Source organism: Gambusia affinis, linkage group LG03 (genome assembly GCF_019740435.1).
Source record: "Gambusia affinis linkage group LG03, SWU_Gaff_1.0, whole genome shotgun sequence".
In the NCBI taxonomy this organism is placed as follows: domain Eukaryota; kingdom Metazoa; phylum Chordata; class Actinopteri; order Cyprinodontiformes; family Poeciliidae; genus Gambusia; species Gambusia affinis.
In genome coordinates this window covers 13,701,282-13,718,361 of record NC_057870.1, presented here as the reverse complement: position 1 = coordinate 13,718,361, position 17,080 = coordinate 13,701,282, and the positions used below count along the sequence as shown (strand labels likewise).

Here is a 17,080-nt window from a genome sequence, read left to right as displayed (position 1 = left end):
CACCGTGATTTGGAGAACCATTTTAGATGCTGGTGTTGTTGGCCCATTGCTTTTTTTTTTATTTTTTTTTTATCAAGTCAGAAGTCAGTTGAGCAGTATATTTTATTTTTCTGCCTTCATGCTAACTTCTGCTGACAAGCATTATGGAGAAGCCATTTTAATTTCCTAGAACTTGGCGTTTACCAACACTGCCAAAAATTTCCAAACCTATTTTAGTGACCATGGAATCACTGTACTTGATATGAAACGAATTTAAATTTAGAGTTAAGATTTTGACACAAGTTTACATTTTGCATTAATCTAGTGGCATACATTTATTTTTCAATTACACTCTAATTTATTACCACGGTTTATAGATTTTTATCCAATTTGGCGTAATTATTTTTTTTAATCGTGCCACTTTTGGATTTCCAGAAACACTGCCCTAATTTTACGAGTTTTTACTTTGTCTAAAAGTTTGCTGCAATTGCTCACTTCGGCCACCAGGTGTCAATGTAGATTTTCCTGTTAGGGATTATTTGTTCGAAGTTCTTCTGCTCTGTGTAGGCTGTTGCCTCTGTTCTGGTCGCCCGCTGGTCGCTCGTGGTGTCCGGCGGGTGGAGTTTGGCCGCAGTCAGCGAAACAAAGGCACAGAGGGATGGACGGGTGAAGCCGTGCTGCGTCGGCCCTGGATGCACGGTGACTGAAGGTTGGTCAGATATAAGCACCTTTCAGCCTCACCCATGTATTTCACAGCTGAGTTATTAATACACGGAGCGCCATGTAGTTGTCGTATTAAATCCCGTGAAAGGTTGGCTCAGCATGTTGTTTAGTCCTCTCAAACCTCTCTGCTGAGGGATGAGAGCGGGCTAACTGTTAGCGCTCTGGCAAACAGCTTACTTCAGCATCGGGGACCATTTTTGACTGGCTTCCGGAGGTTATATTAACGCATCAATACAGATGTATATCCTTATCAAACGAAAGGATATGGATATATGTGTACAGCTCCAGAGTGAATTTAAAGAGACAGCGGTTGTGGGTCGGTATGTACCCTCCTGTTAGCCGTCCTGCTTTATCATGAATTCATGACGATGGGGGGCTCCCTACTGCTAACGTTATCTCCTCACCGCAGCCAACGTCACACAGCGAACATCTGATTATGTTATCGGCTCCATTACAGAAAAGACATACATGGTTGTAAACATGACGCGAAAGCACCGCAGTAAGTGTCTTTTAAGAAAAACCGGAAGCTAGCATGAGGGCTGAACACCGGTGTTACTGAAGTGTACACAAGGACACGTTGTCTGTGTTGCATTATTACATTACTTGTCAGCATTCAGACTGAAAGGGACGTTACACTGTTGCACAGATAGACCTGATGGTTTGTTTGCACATCTTTGCAGGTTGACACCCAGCAGCGAAGATCCCGGATCTTCAATCGACGAGAGAAACACCTGCAGAGCCCAGTTGTTTTTGTTACATTGTTTGCATCTCTGTCGTCAGCGGGAATTCATTCTCTGAAATACCAAAAGGGCATCTGCAGCAAGGACAGGACACGGATATTTTTTCCCCTCCCTCTCTCTTTTTCTCGTTTTCTTCTTTTTATTAGGCTTTGAACTCATCCCAGTTTTCAGTAGACCAATGAAATCTAAGGAAAATGCCCTAAGGCATGAAGACGTCTGGTTGCTTTTGGATTGATCTTTCAGTAAATGTCTGGAGAAGCCCTACTCTCTGGTGATATCAATGAGGGCATTTTCGTGACAAATCCCCACCGGGGCCACTTGGGTCCAGACTGTGGAGACCTGTACTTACAGGAACTCTAATCTCCAACTTCAGAAAAAGAATAAATAAATATAAATAATAGCCCCTTCTTACGTCAGGATGGAGCTCTTCTTCAACCCTTTTGATAATTTGCTGTGCATTCTGCTGGGCATCTCCTTCACTGTATGGATCACCCTGCTTCTGGTATTCATTATTGTTCCGGCCATTTTCGGGGTGTCATTTGGCATCAGGCGGCTTTATATGAAGACTTTGTTGAAGATCTTTGAGGTAAGAGCTCGCTGCCTTTCGATCTACTTTTTTTGCTTGTCAATGAATGAAGTGTTTAGTCGAACATGATGCAGCAGTCATAAATAAAGATAAGCTGACCACAGCACACACAAAACTCATGGACATTGAGACTTTGTAACCTGGAGTTATGCTGAGTTTGTTCCATTTGCCAATTTTTATTTATTTTTTGTCTGAATATAGATTTGAGTTCTTACTTTGAACATGGTTTTTTCTTTAAGAGCTAAGTACATTTCCTTTATTTCAAGAAATACAGAAAAACATTTCCAGATCACTCCTTTACGAGACCAATTATCAAACCATATCTGAAAATATTAAATTTCATTGCTTCATATTTTCTTTTTGTATATCAATATTGGAGAGAAACGTTCCCTCCAATATCGGAGAGATCTGTGTTAAATCAGTAGGGCATTTATTGAAACGCTGCAGGAGCGTTAAGACGTGAGAGAGCAGTGGATGTTACACAGCTCTGCAGTGACACACCTCCACTGTCATTTCAAAAGAAATATAAAATGATTACAAGTTTTAAACTTAGCACCTTGTGTTAAGGATTACTTTGCAGTGTGAAAAACGTTGACATTTCATTTGATCATAATCCATGTCTGGACAAGAATGTGAAAAAATAAAATAAACCTCCACACTCAAATAGAGTCAGCACAACCCATTAACAAGTAGCTATGATGCGTTCACTGACTGTCAAAAAAAAAAACAATCAAGCTGGTTTCTTTGAAACCTATACATTTAGTCCCATCGTTGTACATTTTAGGAAGCATTTTTCAGGGAATCCGATCTAACGTGTGTTCAGCTCAAGTGTTAAAGTTGCGTTTAGTGTCCAACCAGTGGGTGTTGCATTAACTGGCTGATGCAGATTAACAGCAGCCTACTAAGTGTCCTTCCGCTGTTATGTAACCAGCGGGAAATTGTGCTGCAGACCTAGATCATTAACTGATGTGGCTCCAGTGCTTTCTTATTTTTCCCAGTTTATTGTACGATTTGGCAAAAACAATGTTTCATTTATTCTCTACTCTGCTGTAGCATCACCTGCAGAGCAGAAAGAAATGGCTCCACAAGTATTGAAATACCTTCATGGAAAAAATGGTCAAAAAACAAATGCCTTGTAAAAGGTTTGGATGTTTGTGCTTAAAAAAAATGATCCATTTTTGAAAAATGACATCAGTTATCAATTTTAAGATTCAACGTGTGAGGACAAACCTGATGTTTTTAGCAGGTTTTAAAGAGCTCAGCGTTTCCTTTGTTCACATGCAGTTTTTGCTGCCACAGGTCACAGTGGATTCATTAATCTGCTTCCACTGTTACTAGATAGACATTTCTGTTTCTGCTCACTCTTAAGAATCCCTGAAGCTGCATTTTTTAAGGATGAATCAGTACCACAGCTTGTTACAACACATTTTAAAGGTTGCTCTGACAGAAAGCAATGGGTTCTCTTCATTGGCCAATGCTGTGTGGCAACTATGGATAAAAGGTTCTTGCACATGGAAAACCTCAAACTTAAGTTGTTGTTTTTTTCCCTAAATGATTTCAAAATGTCAGTAAATGTTGTTTACTATTATTTTACATAAAGAGACAAAAGAAGGTCAACTTTGTTTGAATTTCCTGTGTTTGATTAAGATCCCAGCACTAGTACGTTAAACTGTTTGGACACAGACAGCTTCCATGCAGTACCATGTTTTTGACTATTTTTGACTCCAGCCGACATGCTTTAAACTTATCATGTGCCATGTTAGTGTCGTGTTGGATTGTTGGCTAAATAACACTCAGACAGCGTATCCTGCTCCATACTTCCTGATCCTTTCCTACTTCCCTGCTGGCTTTTGGGAACACCCTGTTCTCTTCTCGTCATGCATTTTTGTTTGATTTGACGTGTGTTGGAACGGCCGGTTTTTTCCCCAGTACTTTGGTGTTTATTCATTATCTTGTGGTTAGAATTGGGAATGAAATCAGCACCTAACATTTTAAATCAAGTTTTCTGTAACTTATTGCCATAACAATAATTTTTACAGTTTTTCATACGCCGTTTAATATAATTAAACTATTTTTTTTCTGTTGGCCAGATTACTGGCTGAAATCTTTATAATTACTCACACACATGCACACACACACCCACACAAAAACAACCTCAAAAGGACTTTTTCATCATCTGTTTTGTAATACATCAAGAAACCATAAAATGCAACTTGTCGTACTAACTACTGCAACTTTACTTTACTGAAAACATTTATTTTCCAGAGAGCAAAGCGTCAAAAAATTAAATGTTTATGTACTTGATGTCTTCATTGCATGCAAGATGTGTTTTCGTGACCAACAAATATTGAATTTCAAACACTCATTCATTTGGAGGTTAATTAATTGGCACACTCACTTAGCAATTACATTGAGCAGTCCTTCTGTAAAAGTCAGTCTACAAATTAAAATCCAAATTTTCAAAATAAAAGCAGTATTTGTTTTTTCATTTCTCTAAAATTCAGGCATGAAGTTAAATGAAAAAAAAATATTCACGCCAAAGGGAAATGAAAGGTCATAACTCATATCAAGTATCTTCAAATAGTCGTTATGGATGGTGTTGATGTGGGCAGGAAGAATCTCTGGTAGCAGTCAGTCTTGCAACGAATCTGAAGAGGCCTCTGACTGAAGACTGTTGAAATAGAGATGATATCACTGTGGTGCAGCACACCTGAATCAGGTTCCCTCAGCATGCAATCAAAGTTCTACAGAGTTCTGCTGATGACCTAATTATTTAAATCGGGCGTGCTGAAGCAGAGATACATTATAGAAATTTCAGGTCAGCCGACCTCAAGACATTTCACTGAGATATTCCCTGGTTAAATAAAGATCAAGTAAAAGTAAAATATTGCCTGCCTTCCGGTCCAGCTAACCTCATATATTCATCTAGAGTGAACTGAACAGAGAAATGAATAACTTCAGCACAGCAAAACAAACACCGTTTCAGAACTTTTTGTATTGACTTTAAATTCTCTGTGCCTGTACTGCCTTTTGATCTAAATGCAAATGTTCTTGTGTCATCTAAACTTTGACGTAACCTGTGCTCTACATTTCTAGTGGGCCACACTTAGGATAGAGAGGGGAGCCAAAGAGAAAAACCATCACCTGTACAAACCTTACTCCAATGGTAAGATATGATTATGGCTGTCTTGTTTTAATTTGGTTTGTTTCGGAAACGTTTTCGGCAGACACGTTTTCAGCGGCCGTGTCTGCTCCAGAGGTAAATGTTGACGTGTGGCCTGCCTGCCTGCCTGTCTCGCTGCAGCTATAATCGCTAAGGAGCCCACCTCCTTGGAGGAGGAGATCAAGGAGATCCGGCGGAGCGGCAGCAACAAAGACCTGGACGCCGCTTCGGAGTTCGAGATGTCCGACATCTTCTACTTCACACGGCGAGGCGTGGAGAGCATCATGGACGACGAGGTGACCAAGCGGTTTTCTGCTGAGGAGCTGGAGTCCTGGAACCTGCTGACTCGCAGCAACAACAACTTTCACTACATCAGCCTGAGGCTCACCGTCCTGTGGGGGCTGGGCCTCCTGATCCGCTACGGGATCCTGCTGCCTCTCAGGTACAGGTCTCAATTCTAATATATACGTATATACATTAAGCCCAGATCCAGTGATGTCCTTTTTATCAAATATTTAATACACCTAAAATGCCCTTAATATTCCTGTGTAAAACTGAAAGTAAGCAAGAAATTAATATTTGACTGTATCACTAACAGAATCACAGGTGTGAGCGGAAGTTTAGCCACTGACAGCCCAAACTTTCACAGTAGTGACCCTAGTAAAACCATGATCAGCGAGCATAGCTGCTTCGTTTGAAAAGAGCCTTTTTCTTGAAATTCGGTGTTCAGAAACTTTTAATTCACCGCAAAAACCGAAAAATTCTTTCTAAAAAGACTGGAAACAACATGAGGCACATAAACGTTACTGATGCACTTGTCAGGCTTCGTTAGGCCAGCACCAATTTCTGGTTTCCTTTGAGGTCTAACCTGCCTATTCCGGTTTTCAGAGGATAAGATTTGTGTGTATATATAAGAAAATATACTTCTCTGCTAGAGTTCTGAAGGAATTCCTATTGATCTATCATAGGATATGTTGTAACCTTTTACAGCTTTTTATTTGAAAGGTGCATCAATGTTTATGTTTATGTTGTCGGTTGATCCATTCGTGGAACAAAAATTGTTCTGATTCATCTAATTTGCAGGATTAATAAATAATGATTTCCAGTATTTGAGATGTTATTCAAAGGACAATTTATCCTTGTGACTCAGCCCTCTGGATAATTTTTTGTTGTCTATGTGAAGCTTACATTTAGAGTTATTTTTGCTAACTCTGATTCCTAAGTTAGGTCAAAGACGCTATTTCATTGGGGAAGGCATCGTTTTCCATTGATGAAATAAACGATTTAGTAATGACATATCATCTGTGCTGACAGTGCTTGGAGACTCCGAAGTGGCTGTAAACACTTCCCCCGTGCGAGTTAAAGATATCGGGGTTGTGTTAGAGATTCACAGTGACAGCCACTCAGGACTCGGCGTGGCTGGCTCGCTTCCAGCTGTCAGTGGGGAGACGAATCAGGCCACTGCTGCACAGACGAACGTCATTCCAGTTTTCTCCCTGGCTATAATAGATTCTCTCTTTCAGGTCTTGTCCAGTGAAATCTTGGCTGTGCTGTCAAGTGTTTGAAACCTTACATTTCTGAATGTGTTTAATTCCCGCTAACTCTGGATGATTGATTCATCCAGACTTAGTTGACCTTTTATCATTAGAATCATTCCTGGTGGCTCCGTGGTTAATTACGGTGGTAGAGACGGCATGAGGGCTCAACACCTGTAGCCGATTCTCAGGAGACTAACACTAGACGTCCTAATTGAATGTATAGAATATAAAATCAGCAACTTAGTCCTGTGATTTTTAAAAATTTTTTAATTTTTTTTAAAGACTGATGTTCATGTGTCTGTCTCCAGGGTAACGCTTGCCTTCACTGGTGTAAGCCTGCTGGTGTTCCTCACCACTCTAATTGGACTCCTGCAAAATGGAAGGTGAGATGGATCACATCTCTTCTCTTTGAATTCATGAATTGATTAGCTCTGGGTATCGTCATGCTGTGTGTGTGTGTGTGTGTGTGTGTGTTTTCTCTACAGATTGAAAAGCGTCCTTAGTGAGAAAGTCCATCTGATGTGCTACAGAATATGTGTCAGAGCTCTCACTGCCATTATAACCTACCATGACAGGTAGCGTGGGTTTTTTTTGTTGTTGTTTTGTTTTTTTTCAAACACACTGGTTCTCAAAAGTGTGAGCAGCACTTCACATTGTTAAAATGCCAGTTTGGTGTGATGTAGCAAATGAGAGAAATCATTTCAAACCCTTTTCTCATAGACTTTGGAAATTATATATTGTCAGTTCCACTGAAAAAAAAAGAGAATCTGATAGGAGGAAAACGAGAGAATGTGTAAATTATGGCTTAAGCACCTATTGATTGAATTAAATAATTTAGTCTTTATTTTTGGTAGGAATCTATTAGTATTCCATAGATTGTACAGACTTCCCACAGATGTTTTTTTTCTTACTTCACTGTAGGCTTTTAAGGTGATTGTTTCATTGGACCATAACACATTCAAGCACATTCATTGGGGTGGTTTTAGGAAAATTTAACCTGCTCTGCATGTTTAGTTTCTGCCGATTGAGTGTTTTGTAGCAACTTGCTTAGTTTAGACTTATTGTCTGAATGCATGAATGTATTTGAGATTACATCAAAGACTTTGAAATCTGCATTTACTTGATAAGAAACTACATCTGGCTTTACTTTTTGGTCATTTACACATTTTAAAAGCAGCGTCAATTTATGCTTTTCTTTTTCTCTTACGCACTTCTTCATAGTCATTGATTCTTCCACAGCGTAGTTACATAGCACAGTTAGTCAAAAATGACATTTCCTCCTGTTATTTATTGAAATCTCAATGATGAGCAAGTCCCATGTAAGAAAAAACAAAACAGAGCTAGAAGCAGAATACATCTGTCTTAACTCAGCAAGCCTGAAGCAGCAGCTCTAAACTTCCCTTGTACTACTAACCTTGTGCATAAGGTGATCTCAGTCCAGAGCTGTAATCTGTGGTGCCATGACTGGAACCAGGCTACCAAATGCTATCAGAGCAGCCTAATTGGCACTCCTTTACTGCTCTACTTGTATCCTGACCAGATTTAATAGATTTACTGCTTAATGCTCAAGCCAGGTTCCTCCTCTTCTCTTTTTCTAATAAGCAGCTTCCTACCTAGCTACGCGGCCCTGTGAAACAGTAGTAGCTCTGTATTTCTTTTTTTTTTACTTTTTTTTTTTTTTCCCCCCACCAGGGGGTCTTTTGTGGGCTCTAGTGTCCCTTATTCGAAAGTAGGCTGACAGGAAAGGGGGAAGGAGAGGTGGGAAGACATGCGGCAAACGTCGGCCGGGTCCGGGAATCGAACCCGCGACTGCCGCGTCGAGGACTTAAGGCCTCCGAATGTGGGTCGCGCTATCCCCTAAGCCACCACAGCACGCCCTTTTTTTATTTAACTTTTGTTGTAATTTACCACTGTTTTTCACATCACTCCACGTGACTCAGCAACACATTCAAAAACGTCGCAAAAGAACCCAGAGGATCCTTTTAAAGCGCTTTTCAAGTCTCATTTGTTTTAATCAATGGCAGTGTTTATAATTCAATAATAATACAATCAAATGGCATCCGCTTTGGAGTTCCAAAATAAATACGACTGCTGTACAAAAAACGCAAACAACAATCGACAATGAGACTTTCTGCAAGATGCAATCCATAGCACACCCACCTCCAGTTGGAGTGGCTCAGTCAAAGTCTGGACTGTGACCTCACACAGGCTCTTCATGCTCAAAATTAAATGGCATAAATTGTCGAAAGAGAGTTGGCCAGAATGAAATTATCATTTAAAAGAAAAGGCACATTGTGTAAGAAAGCTAAAACAGAAGAAATCTGTAAGCAGGCAAATACTCTTTAATGGCATTATTTCCAAATAGTGCTAGATTTAACCAAAATAAAATACAATGTCGTTGGTTCAAATTCACCTGTCAAGTGACCTTTTTTTTTTTCTTCCCCTCCCCTCAAATTTGAGCTACAGCAGACCTCTGCCATTACGTAATTTCCGACGTGCCGTGCCCAGAGAAATGTGATCCCCTCACGTATAAGAAGGAATGCAGAGGTGCCTGAAGCTCTGCTCAAGCTGTCGACAGTCTTCTTCACAGCGAGAGCCATTTTAGGGTCCAGACAAAGCACAAAAAACACAGCAGAGTTCTCTAAGGCAAATGAAAAGTTAATTCAGACACAGGGGCAGCTGCAATCCTGCTTTACTGAGATTATGTGCAGGGGTTATTGAGGGACACATTGTATTTAAACTGCAAGTGTGATCATCGGAGGGAAATATGAAGCAAAAAGGAAGAAGTTTGTTTACATGATGGCACATGTAACAGGATGTGGAGGAGGAAGCTGGTGGTTTGTGTGCTGGCTGATGAAGCTGACAACATCTGGTCTGTTTTTGTTTGTAAGGGTGTTTCAGGCTTGACTGAAGGTTTTAGAGATTTCACTGTCAAAGTCAAGACTTTAATAATAATCTCCCTCATTAATTAAATTGAGCTACTGAAACTGAGCTTTTGTGATGCATTATGCGAATCTGTTCAGTTTCTCGTGACTCTTCCAAGTTCCTTCAGCCTCAGTTTGAATTTGGTTCCTCCACAGGGAAGGGGGGGGTGCTAAAAATAATCAGCTGACATTGGAGGTGTCGCTCTATTTAAGATCGTAACTTTATCTCCGGAATGTTGACTCGGTATGTTCAAGTTCTGTGTGGACGACATGGGCTTCTTTGTGTCACGCAAGACGAACCCTACTCTTGTTCTGTCCTACTTTTTCCTTTATGGAGTAGTTTCACATTCTCTGTGATGCTTAACTGTGACGATCTGTCTTAACGCAGTGGCGGTTTTTTTAAGACGTTTTTTTGTACTTCTCTAGTGAGAATAAACCCAAAAATGGAGGCATCTGTGTCGCTAACCACACTTCACCCATTGATGTTATCATCCTGGCCAGCGACGGCTGCTACGCCATGGTAATTACAGGAAGTCTGCAAGGAAAGAAAATACCTTGATTATCTCTGTTTTAACTGTGGTTGATAGCAGAAAGTCACAGCCCTGCCAGAAATAGATGCTACTGTTTGTTTGTGTTGTCAGGTTGGCCAGATTCACGGTGGACTGATGGGGATTATTCAGCGAGCCATGGTCAAGGCCTGCCCTCACGTTTGGTTTGAGCGCTCAGAAGTCAAAGACAGACACCTAGTGGCCGAACGGTAGTACTTCAGCCTGTGTCTCCACTGTTTCTGTTTTCCAGACGTGAGAAACGATAATTGATTTCAGTCAGCCTGGCAATAAGCTTCGTTGCTTTTGTGTTGCAGGCTGAGCAATCACATACAAGATAAATCTAAACTGCCGATCCTCATTTTCCCAGAAGGTGAGCTTTTCAGTGAATGAGCTGTGCAACAGTTGTAGGTTTCATCTGTAGTCTCTTGATCGGACTTCATCTTAAATTCACAGGGACCTGCATCAACAATACATCAGTCATGATGTTTAAGAAGGGAAGTTTTGATATCGGTGCCACAGTCTATCCCGTGGCTATTAAGGTATCACTTTTTCTTCTTGGTTTTTTTTTCTTTTCTTTTTTTATGCTTTAATAAAAGCATAAAGCATCTCTTTGATATAACTCCACAGTCACATGTAGGCATGGGCCAGTATATGTGTAGCAGAATGATCATTTTGAGCAAGCTTTTCTGTCTGTATTTTAAAGGAAAATGTTGAATAACCTGATGTGTTCCTCGCAGTATGATCCTCGGTTTGGAGATGCCTTCTGGAATAGCAGCAAGTTTGGAATGGTCAGCTACCTTTTACGTATGATGAGCAGCTGGGCCATCGTCTGCAGCGTGTGGTACCTTCCTCCCATGTCAAGAGAGGTTAGACTCAACAGTTTACCTACCGGTTTTCAACAAATGTAGTTCTCATTGCATTAAACATACATTATTTAATTAATCTGGACTGGGATTGTTCTATTTTTTTTGTTTTTGTTTGTTTAAAAGGATAAGACCTAAATTCTTAAAAAATTGCCTGGGGATCATTTATTAGAACAGTGAGCAGGACTATGATGTGGTCGAACGTCTGTTAATTTTTGTCTTTTTAATGTTCAATGCACATTATGCAAATTTTTTTTTTAAAGAGTCATCCTACTCTTTAAAAAGTAGGATGACTCTGTTGCATTGCGAGAGCCATATTTCTATTTCTCATAACTGCACAATATTTATGTTACTTTTTGATCTTGTTTGTGAACCTGCATATTGATGTCCCTAGTGCGGGACAATAAAGAATATTTATTTTCTACTTCTTATGTTACTACTACTTCTATTTATCCTAATTATCACAGGGACTGTGTACCACAAATAACTCCTATGATTTTGTTGAATTCAAATGTTGTTTTTTTTTATTGAGCTTCACTGAAGTAGCTTTGTGTTTGAACAGATTAATGGCCTCTACAGTTTAGCGTTACTCTATTTATATTTGCGCTTTTCCACAGGAAGGAGAAGATGCCGTTCAGTTTGCCAATCGTGTAAAATCAGCCATAGCCAGGAAGGGTGGACTGGTTGACCTCCTGTGGTAAGACGCCATTTTCACACACACACCTAGAGAAGTCAGTTCTTAAGAGGAAAATAATCGTTAATGATATGAGAACCATTTTGCTTTGAAGACTGTTGTCTGACTTAATAAAGCATCATTTAATACAAGTTAATAAGATGTTTAACATGGAAATACCAACAGAGTCCAACTATTTGCAGCGTATTTAAAGCATCTCTTTGATATAACTCCACAGTCACATGTAGGCATGGGCCAGTATATGTGTAGCAGAATGATCATTTTGAGCAAAAATGAAAAAATATACATGTAAAATGCCAACTTAGTGCTTACATTTTAAACCAAAAAGTGTAGTCTCCTCAAGTATTGATGAATATTGAGTTTCTACGGTAAATAATATCTGTTACATTTTTTATTTGTACCTTGATGCATAGTATTTTCATACTATTACATGTGTTTATTGCAAAAAAGCATTTTAAAAAGAAAATTCTACTCTTTAAAAAGTAACACGTTGACATCAGCTGGCTAATTAGCCGGGCTACATCTCGAGTAGCCCAGCGGTAGTTTCAAACCTTATTAAAAAGGAGTGATGGGAACTAATCAAAAATATTTCTAGTCAAGCTTGTCTGTCTCGTCTGTATAGAAGGCTTTTTTTTTCTGCCAGCTTACTGGCAATGCACAGCAACAGGCAGGAGAGGGGCAGGACAGTGCTACTTCACACTGCATACAACCCAGACAAAAACTGAAGAAATTAAATTTTGTATTTAAAAATGTTTGGTTTTTCAGGCATTTTTTGTCTTCAATTTTTATAAGGGGCACAAATGTGATAATCCTGGAAGTTGAAGAGGCTTTTAAGCCAAAAGGAAATGGTGGAAAAACAAGTTTTTAGTTATGGTTATGTCATCACTTTCCTTTTTTTGAAATGAGAGCTAAAAATGGACATGCGCTGAGATTGCTGCTCTACCTTTTAGAAAACGTCATCAAACTGAACAGCTTAACAATATTTTGTTCCTCAGTGAGATTATTTCACTCCACGACAAATTAAAGTTTACAGGTTCAGGCCCTAGAAAAGGACATAATGATCGGTTTTAGCTCCTCTTTCATGTCATTCGAATACGTCTGATCCTACCTGCAGAATGTTTTTTCTCTCTGAAGTTGCACTCTTGATTGTTTGTGCAGGGACGGAGGTTTAAAGCGCGAGAAGGTAAAAGATACCTTTAAAGAAGAGCAGCAAAAGCTGTACAGCAAAATGCTGGTAGGCACCCAAGAGGACCGCAGCCGCTCCTGAGGGTTCTCCCTGGAGGTGGACTGAGTCAGAGACCGCCCTGGACGCCGCTGGCTGAGCAGGCAGACGAGTGGTGACCCGTCAGCTGGCGCCGCTCCACCGGATTGTCCTCTCCTTGATGTCAACAAGACTCCATCTGGCTTCTCCAGTCACTGCCTCAGCCTGGCACGTCAAGTTGCATCACCGTTGTGGGATATTCGCCCAGCCCACCCCTTCACCGCCACGTTGGAATAGCTCGATAAAAGCCTTGCTAGCTGTAGAAGAGGAAGGCGTGGCGTGAAGAGGAAGACTTCCTCTTGTGTCTTTTTTTCTTTCGAGGAGGAAACAAATAGTCATCTATATTTGACTTCTGTTTTTGTTTTTGTTACAACTTGCTTTTAAAAAGCTTCTTTGTGTCACCTTGCGTTGAAGTTTCAGGCGGTGTTGTGCCTGGAATGTAGAAAAGCGATAATGTAGATTGAATCTAGCGTGTTTTAATCTGAAAACCTGAGGGTGACTTGTTAAATGGTCGGCGCCTACACTACAGGGCAAAAACTTTGTTACATTCTAGATATTTTTATGTGCTTTTTCTCCAGGAGGAAAGCAAAACAAATCTTGTACGAGAAGATTTTTATTTTACATTATGACATGCATCAACATGTGCTTTCGTGTCGGCGCAGGAAAGCTTCCCGTTTGTGTGTTTCCCATGGAATGTGAGCGAGCTCACAATATGAAGTGGAAACTGTCCACCTACAGCTACGATTATGCAGGCATATTGATTTTTAAGCAGTTACTCCTCTTCAAGTCAATGCAGCAACGCAGAGTAAAGGAGCGCACAGTCTTTTCATAAACCATTTGTTTCTCTAGTTGTGCCTTAAAAGGCTCACGGCACCAAGGTAACTGCATAGAATAAATACCAATGACAGAAACAATAGCTGTAAGTAACAATCAGCTGGTTCATATTTAAGTTACGTCCAACCAGGCTTGGTTTTGCTCCTCATTTCAATAAAAAGCTAGAAGCTTTTGTCTATATTTTTCCTTTAAATGAAGGTGTTTTGTTTTGTTTTGTTTTTTCTTCCCCGTACTTTGCAATCTCAATGAGGTCTCTAGAGGGGACTGTAGCTGTAGTTGAGGCGTTGCATTAGGCTGGGAGGTAGCATTGTGGGAACAGACGTTTTCTACAGGTTTCTCCCTGAAACATTGAGCTGCTCAGTTTGGTGTTAACAGGGACAGTCATTTACATCCTGTCAAATCAGTTCATTGAACTAAATATTTAAGAACGGGAGTCGGCTCTTGACTTGTGGTTTGTTACATCTGATCTTGCCACAAAGGGCTGCTAAACGTCATAAAATGTGTTGTATTTTTTTTATGATCATAAATACATCATAAAAAATAAACCTCTAAACCATGAAGACTTGGAAAAGTAAAGTTTACTATTAGCTGAGGCACTGATGTAAGGGATGACGTGAGTGTCGTCACTGTTCTAATGTGTCGTAAGAGATGGACCATTAACCATTAAGCTACTTAAAAGTTACGTATTAAAATCATTTTTTTTCAACAATCTCAAGTTTCAGAAATCTTTCTTCCTGGAAACACAAATTCTTAGTCTAAATTGGACATGTAGTGTAAGATTCAAAGAAGGTTTTGAGAACATATTTCTTCTCAGATCACATTAACACGAGTTTTATATATACGGATCAGTCTCAAATAATTAAAGATTCAACCTATTAGTAATTGAATTTGTATTTTACTGATTTAATGGAAAAAAAAAGACAAACGTAAAATTAAAAAGAAATTCGGAGGGGAATTTAAAGTTAGTATTCAGATTTTTTTGCAGCTGATGATACCCAGCAGCTTCTAATTCCAGAAAATGGACTGATATTCCGTCATGACAGGGAGCACATCTAGGCGGGTAACATACTCTTCACTGTCTAAAAACCAACAAGTCTTCTCTTTTACTCTTGGCTGCCATCCAGCCAGAGGCGACACCCTGAGCCTGTAAAAGCTGCTGGAGGTCGGGTCGTTCCTCTCTTTAGAGTTAAGAACTAAAGCAACACAGTAAAAGAACTTTACAGAGACTAAAACAAGAAAATCCAATTTAAACAAAGTTGATCCAAGCTCTGATTGGGCACAGTTTCCTGGTTGTGTGTTTCAGTTCCCATGTTTTACATTTTTACACTGACTCGGCACAAAGAGTACACAGACGTTGCGCCATCGCTGTGTCATCGGGCGTGGACCGGGGTGGATTGTTTGGCCCCACGTTTTCAGGACATGTCATCAAAAGTAAAGTCAAAATACAATTCATGCCCTTCTTTCAACACTTATTTTTGTTTGCGTCCTCAGACAGAAAGAACTCCATATCAAAACTGATAGGAGAGTGACAGTCTGGAGCAGTCTCACTACCACAAAGGAAACAGAAAGTCAGTCATTAGCCCAGAGTTTTGGCAGATAAATAATTTCCTTTTAAGACCGTTATGTGACTTGCACTGACATGCATCCAAACTTTGAATATAACTGAACAGGTCATTTACTTTTACTAATTTCAAAAAGTGAGGCTCGTATTTTGCATCACTTCCTCACACAACGATATTTTTCAAGTATTTATTATGCGGTCATGGCTTACAGGTAATTGAAACTCAAAATTCAGTTCCCCTGGAAATTATGTTACATAATTTTTTTGGTTTTCACCAGCTGTAACCAATCATTTCATGATTAATATATTACAGTATCCAGAAATTCTAGACATTTTAAAGTAGAGAAGTTATTTGAATTAATGCATCAAAATCTGCACTTATTAAGCATTAAAGTAAAAGAAATAAATGAATAAAAATCCACCAGAAAAAAATGGCTTAAAGTTACCAGAACTGCATTTATTATTACTTAACGCAATATTTGTATAACTTTCTTATGTTCTATCTCTTTTTCTCGCCGCCCTTTTAAGCCTTTCTACCTTTTGCCGTTGTCTAGGGGCATCGCAATACGATTCGTCACACACCGACAGGTTGGTTGCGATTCTGTTGGACATTTTTCTGAATAAAATCTCCTTATACGGGCATGTAGTACATCCGGCATCCAGGCCTGTCCACCTTTAGCTGGACGTCCCAAACCGGTACTCTACACACAGCAGCATTGTTCTGCTGTCTTTGTTTGCGACAGTTTCAATTAGATCTGTTGATGTTGATGAATTAAAGCACACTGTGCTTGGAGGAGGACTGAGCGGAAGCAGGAAAAGGCGCTCAAAAGGTTGACTGTGTAACTCCTGCCGTGGTTTACGGCTCAGTAGCAGCACTATGGAGAGAGAGTCGGCCACCCAGCAGCCTTTGCTTTATGGCCTTTTACTCTGAACCACTGGATGGAACAGATCCATTTACTTCACAGGGTTTTATAGCTCTACTACTGTGGAAAAAGATGCGACTATCTAAGGCAGTTTCTTGAGAAACATACATCTTCCCATGGCCCATTCAAATATAAACTTCTTGTTATGTGAGTTATTTGAAATGTTTTTTTGTGGTACAGAGACAACAGAGCTCAAAAATGGTTTCCAGTTCACTGGCAGTCACATAATGAGTGTGTGATATGTAGAGAAACCAGTTTAGAATGCATTCAAGTGTTTTTAGATCCTCTTTGTTGTAATGATTTATGTAAGTGGCTCAAAAGCTAGCAAAGTAAAATTACTTCTTGTTCGGTCAAGAAGGCAATTTATGGAGGTTTTCAATGGCAGTAGAAAAAACTGTTACCCTTTCTTAGTACTATGTGGTTTAGAGCATTTACAAGAAAAAAAAAACATTCAAGTTTCATGTCAAACCATAAGACTTCCACATCCTTTACATGCAAATGGCCACACAGCGCATTCCATAATCAGAGTAGAATGTTTTAACAAAATGCAATGTGGTAAAAGGATCATGATTTTAGTTTTTGCAGTAAATTCATATGCTTCTTGCAGTAACAGAATTTTCCATAAGAACCATCCAGATAAAATGAAGCAATGTTTTGCCTAACTAAATCTTAGGAGTCAATATTTTTGCAGAAGTGTTTTGACCTATATCTCAAGTGTTACACATTCTTCTTTGCAAAAATAG

At 39.6% G+C, this 17,080-nt stretch overlaps 1 protein-coding gene across 1 annotated transcript; it reads left to right on the top strand.

The window, feature by feature from the left end:
- Window positions 1-493: 493 nt before the first annotated feature.
- LOC122828052 (glycerol-3-phosphate acyltransferase 4-like) lies at window positions 494-14,562 on the top strand. Its single transcript, XM_044111259.1, has 13 exons — window positions 494-688; window positions 1,383-2,028; window positions 5,125-5,194; window positions 5,333-5,633; window positions 7,038-7,112; window positions 7,215-7,304; window positions 10,080-10,173; window positions 10,295-10,410; window positions 10,516-10,571; window positions 10,655-10,740; window positions 10,939-11,067; window positions 11,682-11,761; window positions 12,917-14,562. The coding sequence occupies exons 2-13, from the start codon at window positions 1,861-1,863 to the stop codon at window positions 13,023-13,025; spliced, it is 1,374 nt and encodes a 457-aa protein (XP_043967194.1). The 5' UTR covers window positions 494-688; window positions 1,383-1,860; the 3' UTR covers window positions 13,026-14,562.
- Window positions 14,563-17,080: the final 2,518 nt, after the last annotated feature.

Bases quoted from the DNA above. Each gene is read 5' to 3' on its own strand.
- LOC122828052 (XM_044111259.1), top strand. From the start codon at position 1,861: ATGGAGCTCTTCTTCAACCCTTTTGATAATTTGCTGTGCATTCTGCTG. The intron at 7,113-7,214 runs GTGAGATGGATC...TTTTCTCTACAG, and splicing joins GGACTCCTGCAAAATGGAAG to ATTGAAAAGCGTCCTTAGTG. The intron at 10,572-10,654 runs GTGAGCTTTTCA...TTAAATTCACAG, and splicing joins GATCCTCATTTTCCCAGAAG to GGACCTGCATCAACAATACA.